This window comes from Equus asinus, chromosome X, assembly GCF_041296235.1.
Source record: "Equus asinus isolate D_3611 breed Donkey chromosome X, EquAss-T2T_v2, whole genome shotgun sequence".
Taxonomy (NCBI): Eukaryota; Metazoa; Chordata; class Mammalia; order Perissodactyla; family Equidae; genus Equus; species Equus asinus.
The window spans coordinates 122,459,016-122,485,429 of NC_091820.1; the positions used below are offsets into that span (position 1 = coordinate 122,459,016).

The 26,414-nt window shown below is 43.0% G+C and overlaps 1 protein-coding gene across 2 annotated transcripts in view; it reads right to left on the minus strand.

The window, feature by feature from the left end:
• Positions 1-26,152, minus strand: part of GPC3 (glypican 3) — a 407,750-nt gene extending 381,598 nt beyond the window's left edge. Inside the window, exons 1-2 of one of the 2 annotated variants that reach the window (XM_044763948.2) lie at positions 25,551-26,152; positions 25,171-25,263 (exon numbers count right to left, since the gene is read on the minus strand). In XM_044763948.2, the coding sequence (XP_044619883.1) occupies positions 25,171-25,263; positions 25,551-25,725 (268 nt within the window). In that variant the 5' untranslated portion in view covers positions 25,726-26,152. The remainder of the gene's footprint in view (positions 1-25,170; positions 25,264-25,550) is intronic. The other variant, XM_044763950.2, reaches the window with a different exon arrangement.
• Between the last annotated feature and the right edge of the window lie 262 nt (positions 26,153-26,414).

The following is a 26,414-nucleotide window of genomic DNA, read 5'->3' on the forward strand; positions in this document are numbered from 1 at the left end:
GGAACTATGAAGTAATTTATCCCTAATTAATTTGACACAATGTCTTGCTTACACATTGTGTCTACTTCTGAGTCCTACAACTGAAAAGGGATATTTGAGTTATGGAAGCTTTTATCTTGGGGATTATTCCCACGTGTATCCAAGCTGGGCACCCTTACTACTTATCTCCCCCTCTAGAGGCTAAACCACAGGTGGTCCACAGAAGGCTCCCTCCCAATGATGTGTACTCTTGTGTCAGGGGATGACTTAGGCTTGGCTACCTGTGGCCTTGCCTTCTTGACTTCCATCACAAACTCTTTCCTTTGGGCCCAGTTATGGCTATTTTTTGGCTCCATTCAAGGACTTGACATTTTAGACTGCTACTGGTTTCCTTTAGCCATCTCCCCCAGGACTGAGACCTTAGTTTCTCTTTGCTGTGCAGTCATAGGCTCACCATGCTCACTTGGAGACCCCATTCCAGGCCTGAGCCTTGTCCCTAATAGGAAGAGGACAGTGAACAATGTGTATGGGTCTGTTTAAATGTGTCTGTTCTATCGGATTTTATTCCAAAGGAATAAAATCAGTAGGTATTAATGGCCTGGAGATCAGCATAATGGTAGGCACTAGTTGGCAGGAAAGAGCAAAAGCACTCATGGCCCCTCTCGTCAAATTGCTTATAATCTAGTCCTAGCCGTACCACTTGCTAACTGTGCAAGCAAGGGTAGGTGATTTAACCTCTACATGCCTTTTTGCCCCTACCTATAAAATGGGATTATCAATAGCACTTAACTGTCCAGTTCTTGCAAGGACTGAGTGAGATTATGCATGTAAAGCTCTTAGCCTTCTTGGTACAAGGTAAATATTCAATATATGTTACGTAAAATTAAAATAAACAAATAAAAAATACATTCACGTTAAGAGACCAGACTTTCACACACAGAAATAGCTAGAGAACAGTAAAAGTTGGTATGTGGTTAGGTGACAAAACACGCAGGATATTTTTTAAGGATGATGGAAATAGCCTATATTTTAATTGGGGTAGTGGTTACATGGGTATATGCAATTGTCAAAACTCATTAAATTCTTCACTCAAATGAGTACACTTTGTTGTTTGTAAATTATATCTCAATGAAGTTCATTTTCAAAATATGTAATACAGACAACATTTGCTAGATAATGAATGTTCACCAGAGGCTCTAGCAGTCAAAGAAAACTTCCAGCAGGAGGTGAGGCTTGAGCTAGACAGTAAAGGATGAGAAGGATTTGCAGAGGCCAACGGGTGAAATGTGTTTGGCACCAGTGGAGCAATGGGGCAAGACTAAGCTGCCTGGAGAGAAGCTGGAATCTAGAGCACAGCTAGCTTATCAGGTAAGATGAGGCAGAATTTGAAGGGACATGAGCGCAGACAGAAGCCTGTGGGCTTGACCTCCTAGGCAATAAAGAACCACTGTTGGTTCTCAAGCAGAGGCATTATATGACGAAGAGTGCTGTTTAGGAAGATTAGTCTTACAGCCTGAAACTGGGAAATGGACTAAATAACCCCTCAAGGTCACTTCTAGCCCTCTGATTCTCTAATTACCTACGTTCTATATGTTCATTATTTTACTAGACTGCAATTTTAGCTAATGACTATAAATTGTCAAAATCACATTAAAAAACATTAAAGAAAAGAAGATATATTAACGTAGACCTTGATCCTTATACTTTTCTAAGAGCAGATAAAACATATTCAAACAGCAACAGAAGAGAATGAATCGTCAGGGCTCAGTAACAATGAAAATTGAAATCTTTTCCATATACATATATATATATATGATAATTTGACACATTTCATTGCCAAGGTCTGCTTTATGAACGGCAGATTATTTTTTTGCTAACAAAGGTATGTTGTGCTAAAAGTAATAATGTATTATTATCATTAAAGTAATATTAAGCAAAGGAAGGAATGATATGCAAATCTGGTTGCTTCATGACTTGTAGGGAAAATAATAGATGCCTATTAAAATTACCCAAAGGATTAAGTGCAGGTTGCTTAACTAATATACCAAAACCCCCCCAAATCAGACATTTTTAAAGGTATTTTTTTAACAGAGGACAAGTCAATTTGCCATGCAAAAATATTAACTAATTTCCTTAGCATATAACAGTGACTTGCTATTAGAACGCTGCCTTTTCCCCTAATTAATCATTATCTAAATCAAATCTTACACGCTCATTAATTTCTCACTAATCAAGATAGGAATATAGATGAAAGAAATGGCTTCATTTGAAACCGGTGGGGAAAGTGATGATTGCTAGCGGTAGAAAGCATCTTAGGGAACCCAGCTGAAGGTTACCCTTCTGTTATTTAGCCTGAAAGAACGTGACCTTGCAGAGGGTGCACCTGGGTACCACCAGTTCAGACTTTAAATCAAAGATCATGCCTGGGGCCACCATAGACTCTGCCTCTGTAAAAGGCAGGCCAAAATATCTCTACCACACTGGAGTAGTGAGAGTTTAAAGCAACCCTGGAGATAAGCCATTCTCTAAGCCTGAGAATTAAAGAATGAATTACCTTTATCTCTATTGCCAACTGTCAATTAATGGTATATCATTTCATGCCCGGTAAAGGTTGAATCCCTAGATCGCTACACTCTCCCACAAAGAGGTTCTTTCTGGACCACATTTCCAACCAGCAGTCAACATGTGCTCTGGGAATACAAATTCACTGATTACATTCAGCCTGCCAAAGTGGTGAGCGATTAATTCATCCAACACTTACTGAATGCCTACTTTGTGCCAGGGACTATGCCCAACCCAAGGAATACAATAATGAACAGGACACAGCCCCTGCCCTGGAGTTCACAGATTGGTCCAGGAAATGGACTCCCAAACTAACTAGAAACCTCTACATCATTCTGGACACCTCACTTGCCTTCAATCCCCTATAGCCAAATGTCACTAAATCCCACCGGTTCTGATTTGTAGATGTCCCTCATCATTCCCCTCCTTTCCATCTTTGCCTCATCACCTCACCTCTTTTCACTGGGACAACTATAATAGCCTCGGAAGCTGGCCTTCCTGCCTCTACAATCTCCTCCACCCAAGCCCCAGAGAGATATTGCTCAAGTACATATCCGATCACATCAATCTCCTTTAAAAACCTCCAAGAAAATGGAGCAAGGGCACAGGGGTGCAAAAGTGGGCAGCATGTTCAGGGACTGCCAAGGAGCCTGGTAAGGCTCAAGGGAAAAGTGAGCTGGTAGACAGCGCCAGGAGCCAGAAGAGGAGCAGCCACTGGAGCTCTTCTACAAGATGATTCCTAGTTATCTGCAGTTATTTTTTGTCTGCTGTCTTTTTAAGTTTTTTTCCAGCTTTATTGAGGTATAATTGACTCCTCGTTATCTTTGCATTGGATTCTCACAGGAGAGAGTGTTCGTGGGAGCAGAGATGTACTTCACAAGCTTTCTGTCCTTTGAATTCCCATAGCGCTCGGCATCTTTTATAAAGACACTTCTCACACTCTCTAACTCACAGCATAACTATATTTGCATGCCTTATCTCCACTAGATTTAAGTTCCTTGAGGGAAAGACCCTTGACTCACTCAGCTTTGTATCTCAAGGGGCCCGCTGAGGTTTGGGCTTGATGCCCTCCCCTTTGACTTGGAACCAATGCCAAAACTTCAAGCGAGTTCAGTTTTAAAGGAACTAGGTCAGATTAATTGATGCTACTGGAGCAACTTTTAGAAGAGCAGTATTCCAGGGAAAATGAAGAAAAAGTCCTGAGAGCTCAAAATGAAGATCCTGATCTCTCTGTCTCTTGTCTCCATCTGTCTCTCTCTCACTCACACACACACACACACACATACATTATTTAGATGGAGGAAAAATCCTAATAAAAACAAAATTGGGCTGGAGAACAATGCCAGTTGGGATAAAGAATCTTTTAGTTTAGAATTCTGCCAGAGGGCCTACACTAAGGCGATTTTCCTGTCTCCCCTAGTCAGTCTTTCACTAATTGTTATTCTACTCAGATAAGTAGCTCAGATCCCATCTTTCAGGAGATGTATAATTTTTATTTTTCAGATACAATCTTCAAATATGCAGACCTGAAGCATAGCTGAGAATTTCAACACCCTAGGCCTGATCTAAGTGCTAGGCCCCTCCCTCTGTGTATGAAATCACATCAGCGGGGAAAGAGCCCTCTCCTACCAAGATTAAAGTGCTATTATCTTCTCTGCTACCAAATCAGCTATGTGACTTAACCAAACACCTTCTCAGTCTGGGCCTGCCTAGATGACCCCTAAGGTAATTTCAGGTCTGAGAGTCTAAGTTTTTCAGCTGTAAGTCAATCGATAGTCACTGAGCCCATTCTAGACTGGGCATTGGAAGGACACAAAAGAAGCAAAGGACTTGCTTCTGCCCCTCTAGGAAGGCTTTGCCAATAACACTTGGCTATACGTGGACATGGATATGGGGTCAAGGCACAGACCAACAACTCAGCCTTGACAGCGCTTCACTCCATGTAATAACCACTGTCCCTTTTATATACCCCTTTGGCTCCAGAGGCCAACTAATGGCAGATAGTTTCCTGTTGGGATGGCATGAGTGGCAAAGGGAAGGACTCTGAAATCAGACAGACCGGGGTGTGAACCCCAACTTGGCCGCTTAACAGCCATGTGATCTTAGGCAAGTTACTTAAATCTCTCAGCCTCAGCTTCCCTATCTATAAAATGGGGACAATAACATCTATCTCTCAAAGTGGTTGTGAGGATTAAATTCTTATTTAATGTTTCCCAAACACATGCCTCCACTTCCTGCTTCCCCATCTTGCTCATGCTATTCCTGTCCCTGGAGCGCTCTTCCCCAGCTTCAGCTATTAAATAAAACCTTGTCATCCATAAGGTCTCTCTCAAGTGTCTCTCTTGTAATGTTTGTCTCCCCTCGCCCAGCTACCCTCCCCACCAAATAAACCCCATGAGCTATCAACGCTCCGAATTTTCCTCACACTTTGCGCCTCTAATACTGCATTTTGCAATCTAGATTTTATAGCTATTGGTATACTTTTCTTATCCCTACTACTGTAAGTTTCTGTAGGCAGGAACTATGTCTTGCCTATCTTTGTATTCCCTGACATGGCATAGTGCCCAGTATATAGTACCCACTCAATAAATGCTTGTTAAATGAATGAGCAAATACTCAACAATGAGACCCTGCTTCCTACACATAGTAAACTCCCTGTGTCTTGAAGCATTCAAGCATAATTTGGGTAGTCATATTAGAGATACCACAGAAGGGACTCCTGCACTAGGTAGGAGGCTAGACCTGGTGACCTCTAAAATTCTCTTCTCTCTGCATTTCCCTGAAGGCCATACTCTAACTCACTAATCTATTCACACACCAAGGTTGTCACTGCCATAAATGTTAGAACTGGTCCTTTTGTCATAAGCATGTGTGACATCATTTCTTCAGAGTTGTCTCATCTGTGACAACTATATATTTACCACTCTGCATGTAAGTTGTACCTAAAACTCCGTATACCTGAACCTAAAAAGGCAGTCTTTTGCTTCACAGATGTTTCTAGCTTCCAAAACTCCCTGTAGCTGATGTTCCGGCAAACCACAACAGGTAGGTGGAAAGCTCCGGTAGATTGAAAGCACATCATCACCTTAAGCCTACAGATCCCGTGAAAAGGTTTTTCAGGTGGGTAATAAGCGACAATTACCTTCCCATGGCTAAAGTGTTTAGAAAATTTAAGGAAAAAACATCCAACAAGAGTCATGAGTTAAGACATAAAGTCCCCGCTAAATAATATGGTGGCCTATTCTGTCTCAGAGCTCTTCTGATCCAGAGTGACTTGGGTAAGTCATTACGCTCCCCAGGTTCTCAATTTAACCACTTGGAAAATGAATTAACAGCAGTTGCCACCCACATCCCTCTGAGGAAACTCATGGAAATTTTACAACCAACTTTCAGCTTCCCTAGAGCAAGTTCCCCTTACAGCAGAGAGCCCTGGTAAATTGGCGGGATTCAAGAGGCCCAGAAAGCTCTCTTCTGTAGTGGGTTGAGTGGTGCCGCCTAAAAAGATGTGTCTATATCCTAACCCCCGAAACCTGTGAATGTGACCTTATTTGAATCTATTTGGAAAAAGGGTCTTGCAGATGTAATTAAATTAGGGCTCTTAAGAGGAGGTCATCCTGGATTCCCAGGTGGGCCCTAAATCCAATGACAAGTGTTCTTATAAAAGACACACAAAAGGAAGACACAGGAGGAGTGGGACGCCATGTGACGACTGAGGCAGAGACTGAAGTGATGCAGCCACAAACCAAGGAATGCCTGGAGCCACCAGAAGCTGGAAGAGGCAACGAAGGACTCTCTCCTAGGGCCCCGGAGGGAGCACAGCCCTGCTAACATCTTGATCTGGGACTTCAGGCCTCCAGAACTGTGAGAGAATAAATTTCAGTTGTTTTAACTCACCAAATTTGAGGTAATTTATTATGGCAGCCCTAGACAACTAATACACCCTCTCTTGCCCTCTCCCCTACCTAAAAGTATCTGCCTGGTAATATCTAAATGTTCCATCATGAGTGAGTTACTACTTTGGTTAAGCAACTTCATCAGGTATTGTCTTCAAGTGCAACATTCCTTGACTAATTTACCTCAAGGCTAAAGAGTTTACCTGGGATCTTCCTCCAGCACAGGGAAGAAGGGTGGGGGCAGACAACCCAGAACACCTGAACAGGGACTAAGGGCGATGTCAAAAAAGAAGGAAAAACTAAAAAAAGCTAAAAGGGACCAAAACCAAATTTTACCTAGGGTGAGCCCTGAGAAAGTCATGTTGACAGAGCCCACATGTTACTTTAACAGCAATAGTCCCATACTCTACAAAGGAAGAGGCCTTGCAGAAGCAAAAAATAGTAATATTGCCTCGGTCCTTGGTCCACAGTCCAGAAAGTCTGTTAGGAAGGTGCTCAGACCAATCCAAATGCCTCATTCTCATTGCTCAAGTGTATTTGTTTTCCTATGCTTAACACATTAAGCATATTTTGGATACATAAAACCCTGTTTCAAGCTATTAGCAAGTAAATAATCACAAAGGAAGCCAAGCAACAATGGAAGATGCCTGTCAGTCTGGGCCTCCAGCCCAACCCTCAGTTGAGTAGGAGTCTCTCATCACACCACACCTGCCCTAGTCTTCAGCACTTCTGGAGATGCTGTTTAACCAGCTCCCAGGCAAATCTTTCCGATGCCCAATTGCCCTTACTGTGAAGATGCTTCTCCCAGCCCTAATGGCTAACCTAAATTTCAGTTTCAAGCCATTGCACCTTGTAATTGCATTCTCAGCCACTGTAAATAATCTGTGCCCTCTATTTTATCTTTCCCCTTTCCCTATGATACGAACCTGTGGAGAAGAGAGTCCGTTGCCTTGTTAGTACAACATACACACTGCACCTGAGCAAAATGCAACCAAAAGAAAATCAAACATTCCCTCTTGATCCCTGAGTGAGAAGCAACGTTATTGATCTTTGCCATTTTCCTCTCCTTCAGCTGATCTGAGCGTCTACACTGACATGCTCTAGTGCTGTGGCATTTATGCCATCTTGGGGAATAGCTGTGTAAATGCTCCAGTAATTTTATACATCTTCAACATACTGTTGTGTTAGAACTTGAAGATCTGAAGGACTGGGAAGGGCAGATTTTCCTCCTCCTCCCCCTGCTCTCATGTAATATGAATCAAAATCCTCACTAATTGGCCCTCCTCCCGCATGTTACTGAAGTCTAGACTTGGTGGCAACCCCTTTCTGTGGAAGAGATTTAATGAAGGAGAAAGTGCATGGGAGGGGATTTGGCAAGCAAATCATTGCGAAGCAACTTGGAGACACAAGGAGTTTTTGGTAAGCTGAGGTTGGAGGCTAAAGGATATTGTTTCACACACACACGTGGTGGTGAGTTCACTTTACCCCCGAACGAAATGTTTCCTAAAATTGAGGAAAATCTAAGTTATTAATGAACACATAAAAGACTTTTCAACGATGCTCAGTAGTGACTTTTTTCCTCCTTGCTTTCTTCAGAAGCTATGAAAAACAAAAATAAATTACCCAAACAGGTGATTTGGGGATTTTCCTTCCATTCCCATGATTTCACTGAAAAACTCAAAAATTGCCAATAGTAACTTCATTCTCCTGTCAAGCTGTGGGGTGACTCAGATACAGAGCTCTCCAGAGCCCAGTGTGGGCTCCAAGAGGCAGTGCCAGGGGGGCTCCAGATCAAGCTGAACGAGCCAAGCCTGGATCCAGGGTCTCCCGGTGGGCTGCTAGTCTTATATGACCTGCCTTCAAAAAGCCACCAGCTCTCAAGACCACAGTGAGGTGGTTCAGGAATATCTCTCATTTAATTTTTACTTTTTTTTTTTAAGGGAGAACTGAAATAAAGGAGAAATGGTGACCCAGGAACTAGGGAGCCAATTCTCCCAAACTGTGCTGACCATGCATGTCTAAGGAGTGCTGGGTTCGAGGTAGCTGACGCTACAGTCAGCCGGGGCAGTGATGGAAACAGGTTGCTGCAATCACTGAGGCAGTTCAATTCGCGCAGAGAAGATGACCTTCACTGAACAGGAAAATCAAAGGTCCAGGACCCCAGACTGCAGAACTGTATTCGGGATGCAGCAGTCCCCCAGTTTCAAGCCACTGCTCTTCCCAAGCCCTCCTCCTTCCCCTCAACAGATATGAAGACCCCCTCCATGCATGGTCCTCACCTGTCTACATGTCTGCCTCCCCCACCAAGAGCAGAGAGAGTGGAGTATTTGACTTTGAATGCCCAGCATCTCACACATCCTGGGTTCTCAAAACTGGTTTCAAGAGTAATTCCCAGAAATGCTGAGCAGCCCACTGCAAGAGTACTGATTAGGAACATGGCTCTGGAACCAGACTAAGTGGGTTTAACTCACTTCACCGTTACTTGACCTTGGACAAGTCACTAAACCTCTCCAAGCCTCAGTTTTCTCATCTGTAAAATGGGGGAAATAATAATACCCACCTGGTAGTGCTATTGTGAGGATTAAATAGGATGTTGCCCATAAAGGGCTTAGCACAGCGCCTAGCTCAATAAATGTTAACGATTATTAGCACCACCCCCACCACAGGTGCTCAATAAAAACTTGCTGAATTGAAGTCACACCAGTGGGAATGACTAGCAGATGTGAAGGCGGCCTGGGCTTTTTTTTTTCTTTTTTTTTCCAGGTTTTTCCCACCTCTCTCTGCACCAGATGACCTCTGAGAATTTCTTTCTTTCTTTTTTTTTTTTTTGAGAAAAAAGGATAGATTAGGGGATAGTTAGGCTCCACTTTTGCTGATCTTCAGTTTTTCATTCAGGGCAGAAAACCAAGTCTGGCAAAGTCAGGCAGATGATTTTCTGAGAAATATGACAAGGCTATTAAAAACTCTAAATGAAAGTTGTGTAATGAGCATGAATCTGAATACATTTAAATTTCCTCTAGATCCAGTAATTCCAGCAACATCCTTATATATTTTTAAAGTGTGCTTTTGCAAATGTGAGGAGACCAAGGCCCTAAAAGATAGAATTTCTTCAAGGGTGGGGGTGGGGAGAGGATGCACAATTGTCATGAAAATTAACCCCTGAAAATGCACAGGATTTTATTACCAAGCGGATGCCTGAGGAGATTACTAGATTTTTAGGGTCTTTGCTATCAAGAGAGCAACCTGCATGCCTGAAATAATTAAGAAGAGACTCAATTATCTAGTAAACTGAAATTTCAAACCACCCTGCTTACCTAAATGAGAAAAGCTGCTTAGACTAAAGCGTCATTACTTCTATTTAGACAAGCCTTAGCAAAGATATACAAGGAGCTAAAGAATGGGACCCCACATTCTTCCCTAAGCCACAACAATGCCTGTTTATGTAAATAGGATTTTCAATAACAGAACAGAATCTGAAAAAAAATGTTTTCATTATTGTCTCTGAAAAAATGCAAATGCAGAAGATGAAAGTCAAGGGGCTTTCACTATGACGGGCACTGAAAACCCTAAAATATTTATTCTATGTGAGTCTGAGCCTGGATTCCAAGTGGATGTAAGAAACAGGCAATGACTCTTTCTCCTTAAAAAGTTCTGAAGACAATAAGAGGAGGCACAAAGGCTTCTCTGATTCTCTAGCAAGTTGAGTGCATATTTTTTCAAAAACTAAGTTTAAAAAGAAATAAAAGTAGTAGTAGATATCTATTTACCTTTATTTGGCGTCCCCTTCCAAAACCTGGGCCAAAATATAAACATCCTTGCCTCCATCATCATCACCATCTGACAATCAAACACTCTCGCGTGACCATAACAACCTCCAGGCGCGAACTGAAAGCTCATTAAAGACTATATGAAGGCTATTTATAGAAGAACTAAACAGAGAAGGAAAGGACTATTAGCAAAATTAATTAGACCGTTCATACTTTTGACAACTATTACTATTTGTTTGAACTCAAGTGTCCACCTCCTTTACTGACAGGTATTGATGACTATAGAGATATCACATATCCAGAATTTTAAACTGACCCTGTAGTTTTTTGGTTCAAGAACTCAGGTTTTGACCTATACTCTGTATATCAGCCTTCCTGTTGCTGTTTAGGCAGCTGATAAGAGGCAGAAATCCTTCTTGCTCATTAGGCCATTAGCTGCTGTTAAGCAAAGGGCTGGGGAGGGGGTGTTCAGTGGCCCAGAGGAATGTGCTGGACTCCACATATAAAGCCAGCCCCGATCTGGGGTTAAGAATTTAACCTTAAAAGGCTGACAAGTCATAAATTTGCCTGAGGTTCATATATATGTGTGACTTTCACAGTTTATATTTCCTAGCCAGGACTCAAAGTCAAAACATGCCCCTGATTAATGAATGGTACTAATTGTTATTCCTGACTTGAGAACATTAGTCTTTATCCAAAATATTTTCTTAAAAAACACACAATCTCATACCTAAAACTCTCTGGCTTAGGGGAGTTTGGATAACTAGGTAGGAAAAAAAATAGGAAGAGGAGCCTAGTGTTATCTGTGACTTCGTGCTACCATTTTGGTAGTCAAGATTGATGCAAAAGCTTCCATTTCATTGTGTCCATCAAGCAAAGTGCAAAGGAATGTCTGCTGAATCTAAACATCTGAGATAAAGCAACCATCTGAGATTCTATACAAAAATGGAGCTGGGACAGGGGCGGGGGGCATTGAGGGAGAGAGCTAAAGTATCTTCAAGCACATTTTGTCTAACTTATCTTGTTAAATATTTATACGTAAGTGCATAACCTAACAACCTTAGCCAAGCTTGGAAGAGATAATAGATATAGGACAAACAAAAGATCCCCATAAGTGTAAAGACAAAGATAAAATACCAAGGTATGGTCCAATTGGAATACGCTCTCTATCCTGAAGTCAAATTTGAAACTAGGATAATAAAATCCTACAAGTGAAACAATGTCCCTGAAACGTGATCACTTCATCAGGGAAAAGCAGGTTACAATTTGGTTAGCCTACAAGATAGGTGTCAGTTCTACCCCACACTAGCAGTGTTTCAAAGGGACTCCCTTATCTTTAGAAACAGGAAAGGCGTTCAGTATATCAAAAGTGATTTCTAAGAACAAAGATGCAATTTGCATTCATTGAGAAATATGACAAAGTGAGAGAGAATGTAAACTACATAGCAATGATCTGAGGTACTCGAGTCAGATATATTTAGCCTTGTCCTATCTGTACAAAAAGCCTTTTAAATACTCAGAGTTCTTAGAAAGTGGAATGTAAATTCATCAGTGCGTATTTTAGAGCTCTTCATTTCCAAACTAACTAAGGAATCGAATTTCGCAATATCCCAAGAGAAGTAACCAGGTACCAAAACCAAATATGTGGGCAGAAAGGAAAAGCCTGTTTTCTCTCCAGAATCACTGAGCCGGCAGATGTGGAGGAGGCAGGGGAGGATGGGGGAAGAGAGAGGAGAGAGGGAAATCAGCAGCTAGAGGAAAAGGAAACACAACTTAAAACTAAAACACAGAGGAAAATATAAAACATTTCACTCATCTAGTTTTCTTAGAGAACAAGAGACACAAAACCATTCAATAAATATAACAAACCATAAAACACCTTCTGTTCTAAATTATAACCAGTTGAGAGAGAGCGTGAGGGTGGAAAGGAGGAAGACCAAAAGGGAAATGTAGGGAGCAGCCCGACAGATGACACAGGGAGGGCCCCCAGTAGCTTTGGAGGTACCCTGGGCCCCAGGAGGGCTGTGATGAGTTTGCACAGAACATCTGCTCTTCCCCTTAGCTGTGGGTGTCAGAGTAACTGGGGCTACTTCTTATCACCACTCTATGAAATGTTGATGAGCTTTTTGGGAATTTTGCCCCGAATTATTAGTCGGTAATACATCTCACTGCCACCAGGACCTAACTTGAAAATAAAACCGGATATTATTGAGGCGTGGGGGAAGACTGAATGAGCGAATAAATGCTGGTTCCAGCATCACCTTCAGGCTTTGTGAATGAGGCAAACTTACTCTCTCAAAGAACAAAGAAAAGGCAATCTGACAGCTTTTGAAGGCCAAAAGAACCTTCAGGCAACGTTATTAAATTGACCCACAGCACTGAAATTTCAAAGGCAAGAAATGACTTAGGTTTTAGAAATTAACACTTGTATAAAACCTTCAGAATTCCATGGGGGGAAATAAACCTTTATTTCAGAAATAAACTTTGAAGTTTGAAAACAAAGCAGAAAATCTGTTTCTGAAAACAAAAGAGAGTATTTGAAACACTGAGCACAGTTCTTCCACGGCTCTTTGAAACTCTTCAGAAGTTCCACTGTGACTTCTGGGGATGGCCAGAGAAGATACACCCCAGAATGCCAGCAAAAGAGAAAGTAGGAAACCATTAGGTCCCTAGGCTGAGGGCAAAACGGTCTCAGAAGATATGTGCCTCTGGCCCCATTAAATTGAGCCAAGGCCTAGACATGAGGTTCTACCCACCTGGGAAAGCAAAGACTGTTTTCCAAACTAGTCACAAAGTTATTAGGCACCAAGCAGAGATCCTGTAGGCTCTCTCTAGTCCCTTCATTCTCACATTCTTATTCTCATTCATTTTCTCCCTCTCTCCTCCTCCCCCACCACTCTCTGAATCTCTCTCTCCTTCCCCTTCCTTCCTCCCGCCCTCCCCCGATACATTTCTTCTGTCTAGGTCTCTGAGGCCACATCCATGAAGGAACAGCCGAAGCACAGCACAAATGTGAGAAATCAAAAGAACATTGATGCATTATGTGCAAGACCCTCTCTTAAGTGCTGCAAGGTTCTTACCCTCAAGGAGCTTACACTTGGAAGCAGCCCTTCTCAAACCGTAACGTGCTTACAAATCACCTAGGGATCTTGTTAAAAAAAGACAAATTCTGATTCAGTAGGTCTAGGATGGAGCCTGAGATTCTACAGTTCTTACAAGCTCCCAGGTGATGCTGATTGCTGCTGGTCCATGGTCCACACTTTAAGGAGCAAGGCTGTAGTAAGAAGAAAAACGTCAAGTGCATAAATAATTATAAGAGCTAGTGAGAAACAAGGCCACAGGAGAAGTGCAGTGATAGAAGGGTTCAAAGGGGGCAACGATCACATTTAGTTGTGGGGACTCATGAAGTGTCTCATAGAGAAGATGCCATTGCACTGACACCTTGAAAAATGGGTAAGACTGTAGCAGGCACTGATGACAGAAGACAGTTAGGTGGTCTAGAAGCAAAGGCTTGGAGGCAGACAACTACAGGGTCCTTTCAGAAACGAGTTAGCAGAGTATTTTAAATGTTTAAATAGAGAGCACAGGAGGTAAGAGTGACAGACATGATGGAGGCAGACTTGCAGGACTTAGCCATTTAATCTGGGTGTGAGATGTATAAGAGAAGTCAAAGATTTCAAGGTTTCAAGTCTGGGTACCAGAGATGCTATCACCAGAAATGTAGAATGTTGGAGAGAGGCAGGTTTGTGCAGATAGGAAAAGAAAATGATGGACTAATCTTTGGATCTGTTAAAAGTGAGGCACTGGCAGGACTTCTGGATGGAAATATCCAGCAGGCAAGTGGGAAATCCTCAACTGGACAGCACGGAAGAGGTCGGTTGGAAAGATACATGGGAGTCATTCAAACAGCGAAGATCATGAAGTCATGGGAATGGATGTGGGAATGAACGAAGAGAGAACGGAAAGGGCAAAGGACAAACACTACTGGAACACTTTCATCTAATAAAGGGTGGGAGGAAGAGGGCAAGCAAGCAAAGATAGAATCAGCTTTACAGTAGGAGGGGAACCCAGAGTAAAAAATGTCACAGAAGTCAAAAGAGTGTGGGAATTTAAGTCAAATACTTCATATCCAGACCATATTCCTTCCCTTCATAATCCAGTGTGTATACTGGAAAGATCATGAGCTATGGAGTGAGACAAATCTGGGTGCAAATCCTGGCTCCATAACTTACACAACCTTTGGGAAAGCAAATCCTTCTGGGCCTTAGTTTCTTCATCTGTAAAATGGAGATGACACCACCTACCTTTCCTGTTTGCTGTGGAGATTAGAGAGATTAAGTGTAAAGCAACTGGCACCTAGCAGGCACTCAGTAAATTGTAGTTTCCATAATCTTCCCTTGTGGCCCTTAAAACTATTCCATCAACCCATCAACCTGAAACTGGCCTCAAAAAATCTACTGGAGGGGGCCAGCCCAGTGGCATAGCAGTTAAGTTTGCGCACTCCAATTCAGAGGCCCAGGGTTTGCAGGTTTGTATCCCTGATGTCAACCTACACACTGCTTATCAAGCCATGCTGAGGCAGGCGTCCCACATATAAAACAGAGGAAGATGGGCACAGATGTTAGCTCATGGACAATCTTCCTCACCAAAAACAGGATTGGTGGTGGATGTTAGCTCAGGGCTAATCTTCCTTACCAAAAAAAAAAAAAAAATCTACTGGAGAAGAAGGAATTTCAAGCTTATGTTGAATGAAAGTAGAAACCCTGATGAAGGCAACCTCTTGAACAACAGGGAAATTAAGGAAACTGTTCATGCCAGAGAAACAGAAAATTATCCAACCCTCTCTCCCCACCCCCAACCAAAAAACATTACATCTCCATAGACATTTAAGACAAGACCAGCCCAATTACACAAGAATTCCTAGTGTTTGCTTAGAACCATGTTTCAGAGACTAGCAAGCAGGGCCCAGTCTGAGGTGGAACAGAGACCAGAGCTCCAAAAGCTACACACTGTTATAGCTTTCACTCTCCAGAGTAGGAGAGTGCTCCCCAGGGGGAGGGCCAGAGGGGCCTCCATGTTGGCACCAGGCAGGTCAGCAGAATTCAGAACCTACAGACATTTTAGGAGTGGTTGCATTGTTTGTATATCAGATATATGAAAGTAAGGCTTTCACAACACAAATGTAAGGTATGATTGTGAAGGACCACCCACTGCTAAGAGTAACAATCAACAACTTTCCGACAGTTTAAATAACACATAATTATTAATTATTGCTATCAAAAATATTAGAAATCTGATCCCTTGATTCTAATGTATTTCTCTACCTAGAAGTCTCTCTCTTTCCCTCTGTGTGTGTGTGTGTGTGTGTGTGTGTTTGTTTGATAGTACATTATCTTATTTGCAAAGTCTGGGACCATGACAACATATACTCATACTTTCTCTTAATCAAGAGAGTTCTTGAAGTCTTTGGCAGTTTTTTTAAAAAAATCACCAGATGTTGGCAAAATACATTTTAAGACATGTCACATGCAAAAGCCTGGAAAATGTCACCCACACCCATGACTTTCAACTTAAGCCTATATGCTGATGAGTCTCAACGATGCTTCTCGTGAACTTCAGAAGAGTATATACACGATTTCCCAGCAATCTTATCTATTTCCAGAGTTTCAGTTACTATCTCCATGCTGATAATGTCCAAGTATGTATCTCCAGCCCTGATTTCTCTCTCTTCTCTGATCCAAAACACAACCTCAACGACCTAGCAGACATTTCTGCCTCAGTGATCAAAGGACCGCCTCAAACTCAACCTGTTCAAAATTGAACTCGTTATTTCACCCCTTAAAAATACGTTCCTCCTATATTTTACTCACTCATTCAACAAATATTTACTGAGCACCTATTATGGGCCATGGCCCCACCACCCAGGAAAACCAGAAGTTCCAGACTCTCCCTTCCGTCCTCACATCCAGTTACTAAGTTATGTCTACTCTACTTTTTCTATTCTCTCAGCTTTATCTTTTATTCTATTTACTTTACCACTTTTTCACCTGCATTACTAAAACTCTCTGGCACCACTCACCCTCCAGTCATCCTCCATACTGAATAATGTTTTCTTTTAAAATGTTTTCATGGCTCCTCCTCATCCTTGGATACAGCTCAAGGAAACTCCTCAGCATTTGCTGCCTACTTTTCTAATTCATCTTTCCTCCATTTTCCCTGTGCTCTAATCAATGCAAACTATTCCAGTCCAACGAATGTGTCATTTTGTCTCTTACCTCTATAACTTTGCACATACCTCACATGACTGCCCACTTAAGGCAACTAGGCACCCTTTCACTGTAGCTCAACAGTCCCCAGACCCCCACCTGGTGCCCAGCTCTATGGCAGCTCTCATTGTGCTGCCTTGACACCCATGGTTTTCCTTCTTTGGCTCCCTCTCTAGGCAATGGTTTTATCTCCTTCACCAGCTCCTAGCTCAGCACCTGGTATAGAATCAGTGCTCAATAAATGTTGGTTGAAGTAAAGAATGAATGAAAAACTTTTAAATATTCATGCAGAGATAGCATATAAAGTTCATTATTAGTAGGTTCCTTTTCTGAGAATTTCCATCTGTTTTCCAAAACAGTTACATGCGGTCCCCAACACAATCACTCCATGAAACCTAACTTGGACACCACCTCTTGGGTCACATTCTCATTTCTATGGAGCTCAACATGTAATGCAGCCAGTGCTAGAAGTAGTTCTCCAAAATCAGCCAAATTCACAATATGGATTGACTGCCACTACGTTAATGAGGATCACATCTCTGTACTTAGGGAAATTATGGAACTTGATAAATGAGCTCCATGATATCAGTGACAATGAGCTCTGCAACAATTTGGGGCCAATCCAACTGAAAATGGTTTATTCAAGCTCTGAAAAGCTGTACCCCCTTGCTGTTCCCAGTGTAAGTTAGGCTTATTCTCTAGATTATTAAGGGCAGACAAATGTAGGGATGTTATATGTGTGTATGTATGAGTGTACAGATATGTGTGTGTGTGTGTGTGTGTGTGTGTTGGAACCAAGCAGATTGATGGAACTCACAACCTGCAGACACTTTCTGAGTGGTTACATTGTTTGTACTCAGATACATGAAAGCTAGGCTTTCATGACACAAATGTAAGGCATGGTTGTGAGAGTCCACCTGCTGCTAAGAGTAACAATTAACAACTTTCAAACAGCTTAAATAACACATAATTAGTAATTGTTGATATCAAAATAATAGAAACATATATTTATACATATATAAGCTATCAATATATATATATATATATATATATATATAAAACATATCCAAACACCATATTTAGATAAAGCTGTAGCTAAAAATCTCTCTCTACTTGTCACTTTCTCCTCAAACTTCAATTCTGAAAGAGGGACAACAAGGCTTCCAGAACCACAGCAGAGAATAGATAAATATGCTTGAACTCCATCACTCTTCCTCAGTCTCTACTGCAGATGAACTTAGCCAATGATGTATTCAGAGAACCAATCATTCTCTAGGTGTATGCCATCCCAGGATCTCATTCGACAGTGATCAAGTCCTCCAGACTATGTCTTTAGGTGTCCATTCTACATTCATTTCAACCTTTATTAATAACTCTGTACCAGGCACTCTACTCACCACTCTAGAGGACATCATGATGAATCAAACATGGCTCCTGCATTTAACGAGTGTAGGGTCTGGCAGAGGCTATGAAAAAGCTATGTACTTCAAAAAACAGACACCCAAATAAAAAGAAGTACAGATAAAACATTTCTGGGAACCAAACGCAACTGGAGCATATCTCTGTATTATCTCTGCACACATGCAAATTTCCAAATCCAAATGTTTTCTAATCCTTTCAGTCTGTTATGTGCCAGTTAACTTTCTGATATATACCAGAGTGAGGGCTTTTAATCCCCTCCCAGTATCTGTCACTCTAACTCTTTCTCTCTTCGTCATATTTCCCTCAGTTTCACTCATCCAAATCAAAATTTGACAAAGAACAGTGGAGAATCCCAGGGTGCTGATGCATACTCTAAGTACCAGTATGCAGAGTCTGGGAGAGAGGGCGCAGTACCGTAATTAAGGAAGAAAGTATGCAAATAGAATTCTATTATTTTCAAATGAACATCATCCCTTTCTTTTTTACCCTCTTTCCTACTTGGGCCTCTATCTGAAAGAACTCCCCAATGGGTCATCCCTAGCCACCTAATTAAGTTTTCTCAGCTGACTTTAAAAGTTTGCCCTAATGCATACAGAAATTAAGAGAAGTCTCATGAGGCCCTTTATCCTACTCCAATAAAATTTCCATGGCTGAAAATCCACTTTGGATTATGTCCTTTTAAATGTACATTTATGAAGCTTGAAGTTATAGGTAAGAGACACCAAATACCAAGGAAAAACGCATGCATTCAGTGTATGATCTGTAACTGACACCAAGTTGCATTATCTTCACAAACCCAAATACCACAGACCTGTAAAGTGAAGATAAATATATGCATTTATGTACATGTGGATATTTGATTTCTCTTTAAACTACGTAGAATAGCCTTGTAAACAAGCACAAAATACTTACCTCCTGTAAGATTTGGCTAGTGTACTTCTTCCGGGGAGTTAGAGCGCAGCCGAATGAATTAAACCAATATCCTTTATCACTTACCTATAGACAAGTGGATTTTTGACCTGAAAAAGTAGTTACCTTTTGAGAAACCTTAGTATACTAGTAAAAATGAATCAACTACTTAAATATTGGCTTTATGGAAATTTTATGTTTGTAATACATTTTTAACTCCATACATTCATTTAATCTACAAAGATTTATGAAGCACCTTTTATTTGTACTATGCACTGTGCTAGAAACTGGATACAAAGATGAATAAGATACAGCCCCTAACCTCGAGGAGACACAGTGTAGTAGGGAAGATATAGATAATAATGAACATTACCTTAAAGATGCCAAAATCAGGATTTCTAATTTTCCAGTAATAAACTTATTTTCAAAAGGCAGACTCCAAAAGGCCAATTAAAATTCTACTCTAAAATCTTGCCTGACTCTGGAGTTATAAGAAATAAATGCATGCTTCATCGGGGAAATTTTGAAAAGCACAGAATATTCTCAAAATCATCACTTCTGATAAATGTACATCTTTCAACTTTCGGGGAAGGGATAGAACACAATAAGTGGGGGATTCTTTTATAATGGCTTTAACTTCCCGGTCCCTTCTTATTGCCACTTTCACTTGTATTTTATCTCCCTTCCTATCAATAATTTATAAATATAAGCCTATTAAGTATACTTCAAAGAGCTCAGCAGATTTACTAATCTAGCGTATAAATACAATTTCAGCTACTAGAAGTAATTAACTGTTCGGAAAACTAGCAATGCATTTTGGCCCTAACACTGACTTCTCTTTACTCGTGACGAAAAATACAAACTCGCACATAAGGCTTTATCCAGCTACACACAAAAAAAGGCAAAAGTAAAAAAGCCTTTCTTGGTAATCAATCTGGATTCATTTTTGTTTAAAAATGGCAAATAAATATTTCTAATAGCACGTGGATAACTGATCCTTAGTTGGGCTAATTGAAAGTACAGAACTAAATCTTCCTTACTTTGACTCTAAAGTTCCAGTGAGCATTTTTCTCTCACATACAGCATTTCAAAACGCACATTTTTTTCTGCTGATGTGCCCTCCTTCACCTTGCTTTCTGAATCGCCTTCTCTCTGTCGTTATACCTCAGAAGGTAAATTCCCATTACTTTATCCTGTCTCTAAAGCCAGTCTGGGGCCCATGACTTGGATTCTATTTTCTGATGCTCATTTCTTAATGGAGTGCTAGGGATCCTGTTTCAAGCCAGACAATTTGCTAAATATGGGCAGATGAGTGGGGGATTTTTCTGCCCACACTTTCCATTAGACCCTAGATTACCAAAAACATCAAACCTGTTTATAAGCTCGGCCAGGGCTGAATAGATCTTGTCTCCCGGTATGGTCTCTAGAATTGAGCCTGTGCACAAATTCTGATCCCAGGTTACAGAAACCGGTGAGGTACTTCAACAGGTCTGTGCATGTGTTACATCTCAACTCCCAAATATGGTAATGTCAACATTAGCAAGAAAGGTCTAGCTGACATTAAATCAAAGAGAGTTTGATTTAAGAGATGTCTTACAATTTATGTGCTATAATAATTGTTGATGTTTAACGATACTAAGCTAGTCATAACAATGTTGCTAATTTCAATTTGTTCTTTGGGTACTCAACATTAACAAGCCCTGCCTGATGGTGAGAGTTGCCAGCTAACTGAGGTAAGCCTGAATCCGTCTCCAGTCAAAATAGATGTAGTTTGAAAAGTTTGTCCACATACCCCCATAAAGCAACATAAAAATTTGGACTTACGCTTTTAAAATATGTAAGATGACATACAGCTTAAGAAAGTATTTTGAGAGTTCATAGAGAAGACATAATAACCTAGAAATTCTATTATCGTCAATTATTTACTAAATGCCCTATGGTACTCTTAGCATTGTGCTCAACACTGCATCAAATGCAGTGCTTTCCCTTTAAGAAGCTTATAATCTAAAACACACAAATAACCATATGCAGAAAAAAGCTAGAGATCAGAGTAAAAGGAAGCATTCACAAAAATGTACAAATTCAGCATGCCAGAACTTTTCAGTTGAGCAATATGATCCCCAGTGAAATTCTTTCCAAATGATGTATCGTGTGCACGTTATAAGTGATTATCTTCAATTTTCTTAGAAATGAGTAATAAGATACCTCTTAAGACCCATGCTTTTGCATATGCATCAAACACTAAAGTTGGCGTGGTCATTGATAGCTGCCATTTAAGGAGAAAACATATTTTCTGTCTTGTCTCATAGCAGACAAATCCAGGCCTCTTTTCTCCCAGGTTGGTAATAAGCAGCCTTTTTCTAGGCTACAGTGAACAGCAAACATTGCAACTCTAAAGATGGAAGTAGCAGAATGCTCAAAAATATTGCATCAAAATATTGGATACAACCTACCAGCCCATAAGTAAAAAACCACATTGCAAAACTGACACCATCTGTGTCATCTAGCATCCATCAAAATCTTCTTATGCCTGTATTTCCTAACGCTCCAAGAATTAAGAAAACTCTTTTTAAGATGGCGGCCCTATTAAGAAACTTCTCCCTATCTCCCACTTCATCTCTTCAGTTCTTTTTCCTTGCCCAGGCTGGCTATTGTGATCATTTCAGCCAATTTCCTGGAGGTATTTTCTAGCCCTTTTCACCCTATTTAATCCTACAAGTTTCCTGAGAAGCCTGTTTACTTGTACGCTCCCCCACTAGACTGTGAGCGCCTTGACAAAAGGGACTGTGTCTTACTCCTCTCGGCACCCCCAGCACCTAACACAGAGCCTGCCAGGAGCGGGCAGTCTCAGACTCCTTTCAGGCCAAGGTGCTCCACTGATCATCAGCCGTCTCCTCCATCAGACTACTGCTTCTCTCTAAGCACACCTCGATACCAATCATCAGGATGAGCGTAATAAAGATATTCAGACCACATTTGAAAGAATCCTCCAAACTGTTCCAAGTTAGCACAGGCTAATACAACTTTTTCAAAGTTTTAACAAATCACCTGCTCACCCAAATGTCTAGTGCAATCTCAGAGGAAAGAAAACCTTCCCACCCACCTCCCTTCTTATTCTCTCTCCCGACATCAGTACCGCTAACTGCTTCAAACTAATTGGGGAACCACAGCTGGCAACCCCGATACGGTTGCTAGTTCTCACACTTTAGAAACAACGACAAAAACAAATACCAAACTCTCTTTGTTTCAAGAATGTTGATTTTTATTTTTATGTTGTTTCATCTATTTTGAGAAACTCCAAGTCGATTTTGGCTCTTCAAGGCTGCCTTTTACCCATACGGGTATTTGGCCTTCTGGATTGGTTCTTGCACTTTCCAGGGCCCTCTAAGGCGCGATTTCTCAGTCTTTTGGGAGTTGCAACACTACCACGGTTTGTTTGATTTTCTCATTCCCATCCGTCCGCTTCACCACCACCCCCCACAAAAGTGGTGTATGGCATTCATAAAGTGAATTACACTTGATTTTTGTTTAGAGGAATTTTTTTCAGACTTCTGTAACATTCCCTTGAGACAATTGGAAACATCATTGTCTGATTACTAGCTCACTTTCTTTGCCTAAAATTGTATCCATTCTTGATTGCGCCTGTGGGTAGGTTAAGCAAAACAAAATAAACATCTAGACTTATGAGCTCATTGGCTTTTTTCTGAATTTTTCTAAATTAAATAAGGGCAAAAGAGCTGCACTGAAAGTCAGTTATATGGATTTTTCTGCCAAATGCTAACTCTGTGTGCCTGGTTTCCATCTGTGGTACTTTCCAAGTTACAAATCCTTAAAAAAAAAAAAAAGAAAAAGAGTAGGGTATGAAAAGATCTATGGATTTTGGGGACATGCTATTTAGAATTGCTATCCTGTGCCTTTGAACACTCTAAAAGAAATGGGAACATGAGCTCGTAAGGCTTTAGATCAGCTCTGTGGAAGTCTAGCGTAGTCCTTCAGCACCAGTGATTTATTTTTTAGGCTGGCTGATTTCAAATGCCATTTAGCCTCATCCATATTAGCATAAGAAATGTACCTTATCCGCTCTAACCCAATTCTGCTAATGGCCGAAGTTAGCAGTCAATCTCAAATGCTCCCCCTAAGTGAGACAGGACATTCTTGAGGATTTCTCCTTACTGTGACCAAATCTCATTTTATCTGGGACAAAGAAAGCTTTAATGCAGTTAATACAGTGGAGCGGGCAAACTGAACATGGCTTAAAATATAGATAAAAAAAAAGTCAAGCGGCCATCATGATGGTTCCTAACTATCAAACAATTTGCAGCTCTCTTTCAATTTCTAACCACTGAACGACAGCAGCAAATTACACATTTAGTCACTTTGAAATTATGCACTTGCCATTGTATTTAGTCTGCCATTATTATCTCTTCTCAGAAATACTGATGAGCTCTTTCCACACATGGACATTAGGATTTTCACTGTGTTTTCCATATCTACAGTGACCATATTTGCCCAACTAAAATTAAGGACACATGGTTTCCTGCCAGGACAGAGTACTGGAAATCTGCGCTGTCCCAAAAAATCCAGGATATATGGTAGCTGTATGGGTATCACCATATTTGAAGTTTGGCTTTGCTCCAGTACAAGTCAGAACAGTGCCTGCCGTGCAGAAGGTGCTCAACACTGTATGTTTGTTAAATAGAAGTGAAGTAGGGAATGTCGAGTTTATATGGTGAAGGCCCTTGGAAAGTGATTTTTCCTATCGAATTTGGGAAATACTCGAGGAAAATGAAAAATCTCCATTACAAGTCTCTGTTCTCTATGGCATGGCCATCCTTAGGTGAAGAGTAAGGGATCTCACAGGGAAGGAGCCCAAGCCAAATCTCCAACACACAGTGCATGGGTCTTGCCAATACTTTTATACAGATGCTGCAAAGACTTAGGCAGCCCCAGAGCTGGGGGAGGGTGGGGGGGGGAGGTGCCTGCATGAATGTGGGGGGGGGGGCGTTGCTAAATGAGTATCTATGTGTTTGTTCCCTCTGGTCTTTTTCTTCTTTTAAGCAGAACCTTTACTCCCTGGCTTCAAATCAGCCAAATGGGGCCCCAACCCCAACCCTCGACCCATTCATCTTGTGGGAGCTCATCCTGTGAGGACCAATTTTTACATTATCAACAAAGCATGTTCTCTGGCCTTAGCAATCTAATTACCATGGCACTTCGAGGGGAGAGAGATTCGCCTGTTGTTTCTGCTCTGTGGAACTGATTCATAGGTTGCCCCTTACAGCTTCTGCACACGCCCACGTGCTACGTTATTAACACTTACCAGGGGAAGAGGTAGTTCTACCCTCCCTTAGAGCGAAATCCTGCAAGGCAATATTTAACATATGCGCAAATGCACTTCACTCACCAAAAAGGGTGACCAATTACCTTTGCAACTAAACAGCAGGCCCGCTCGGCTCTTTTCATCCACCTAAAGAAAAGGCTGAAGGCGCGCTGGCTGCCTAGGTAACCTCCCGCTAGTGAACGCTCCCTGGCAGCGCCCACAGGGCGCGCATCGCATTCACAACTTGGTCCAAGCATCAGGCCCGCCTCCCTGACTTGTTGAGAGGCACGAGCCAAGTTTTGGCGAGGGCTGCCCTCCCATCCCTCGGAAGCGCGGGACGCGCGCCTCGCTGGATGCAAGGGTCGGGAAGAGACCCTGGAGGCCACAAACGTCTGACGGTTTGCAGACGTAACCGGCCGTTTCCTCAGAGCGCCCCTCTGGTAAATTAACCTGTTTGAAACCAACTCTTCTTGCCCGCGTTGTCAGTGTAGCAACTTATCCTAATTGGATTCTAGGGCAGGCTTTTAGGAGTCCAACCGCGGGACAGTCAATCACATAAGGCCATTAATATTCATCTGTTGACAGCGGCAGCCCTCAGCTAAGGTTAAAATATGCCCTTACAACACGATCTGATTGTGCAGAACAAAAGGCAGGCGTTCAGAAACTTTCCTCCACCTAAAATCATCGACCCTCAGGGTCTAGCCTGTCAAGAAGGCAGATGAATTTGAGAAGGGGAGGAGTTAAATCATCTTTGGACTCCTGCACCCTGGGCCAGCAGCACCGTTTTTGAAACGATTTTACCAACCTAGATAAGGGACGCTGTTTTGAAGGAAAAGGCTCAGTCCTCCTCATTTTGGGGACCCTCCTCCTGAAAACTTTCCCTCAGCGTGTCTTTACCTGCCGCTGCGAATTCGGAGATCTTCCTCAACTTTGCCTGCACTTGGGCCCGTGAGCCTCGGGAACCCAGGCTGCGGAAAGGAGGGCGTGGGGGCAGGTTGGGGAAAGAATGGCCGGAGCCGCGGTCCAGCCAGGGCTGAAATAGGGGCACGTACGTGCAAGCGAGGGCGGCAAATTCCCGAGGCGCCAGCTTGGATGTGGGGAGCCAGTCCGCCGAGGCCAGGGGAACCAGCTCCCACCTTCCCGCCCTGCCAAAAAAATGGGTGCTCGGGAGAAGGCCATCCCAGCCGTTCCTCCCACTCGCATCTTCCCTGACAGCAGAGCGAGCCCGGGAGATGCGGCCACAGTCCCCACACACCCTTCTTCCCTCCCTCAGTAGATCTGGCCGGGATCCGGGCACAGCGACCACTCCCAGGCGCCCAGCGGCAGGGCGCACGACCGCGGCCCCGCGGGGCTAGCGCGCTCGGGGGACGGCCACCATGCGCCCCTGGGCTCTCCGCTGGACGCGGGGAACGCGCGAGGGACTCCTCCTCACCTGGCACGGGGGTTTCAGGCACCCATTTGAGTCCGGGTTGCAGTCTCTGGAAGAAAGAGCGGACCTGGTGACAGGTGGCGTCCGGCGGCGGCGGCGGGGGCTGCGCCTGTCCCGGGCAGTCCAAGCTGAGCAGCATCGCCACCACCAAGCACGCGGTGTGCACGGTCCCTGCCATCCTGCTTCGCAGGGAGCGAGGAGAGCGCAGGAGAGTGGCAGCGGGAGCGAGAGCAGTCCCAGGACTCGGCAAGCCTGGCAGTGGCCCTGAGGAGCGGGAGACGTGCCGCTACCCAGCCGCTGCAAAAGTTTCCTCGCAGCTACCTGGGCGCTGGGCGAGGGCGGGAACGGCTAGGAGGCTCGGGGCGGGGCGGGGCTGACCGGAGCGGGGCGGGGCGAGGAAAGACCGGGCGGGGCGGGGCGAGGCCAACCGCGCGGCCAGAGGACGGCGGTAGCCGTGCACCGGCCAGCCTGCGGGTGCGGAGTGCGGGGCTGAGGGGACTCCTGGGGCACCGCGGCGCGGGGACTGGTCGGGAGCGGCGCGAGAGGAGGACACGGAGCGCGCGCGTTGGCTCCTGGCAGCCCAGCCCAGCTGCCCGCTCGCCGCCGCTCTACACAGGGCGCTCTGGCATAACTACTGCAGAGGGGCTGCAGGCTCAGGCGCGCTGATTGGCTTCCCAGCAGCCGTCCCCTCTGACTGGCTCTGGGAGAAGTTCCCCAGCCTCACTCCTCCTTCCCGCCGCTCATTGGCCTACAGCCGGGAGAGCTTTTCCCTTTAGGATTTTTGCAACCTCTCCATCCTTCCTCGAGCTGCGTGGGGGTCCCTGGCTTAGGTGCCCCTCTCTGCTTCGCCACAGGCCTGCCCTCAGC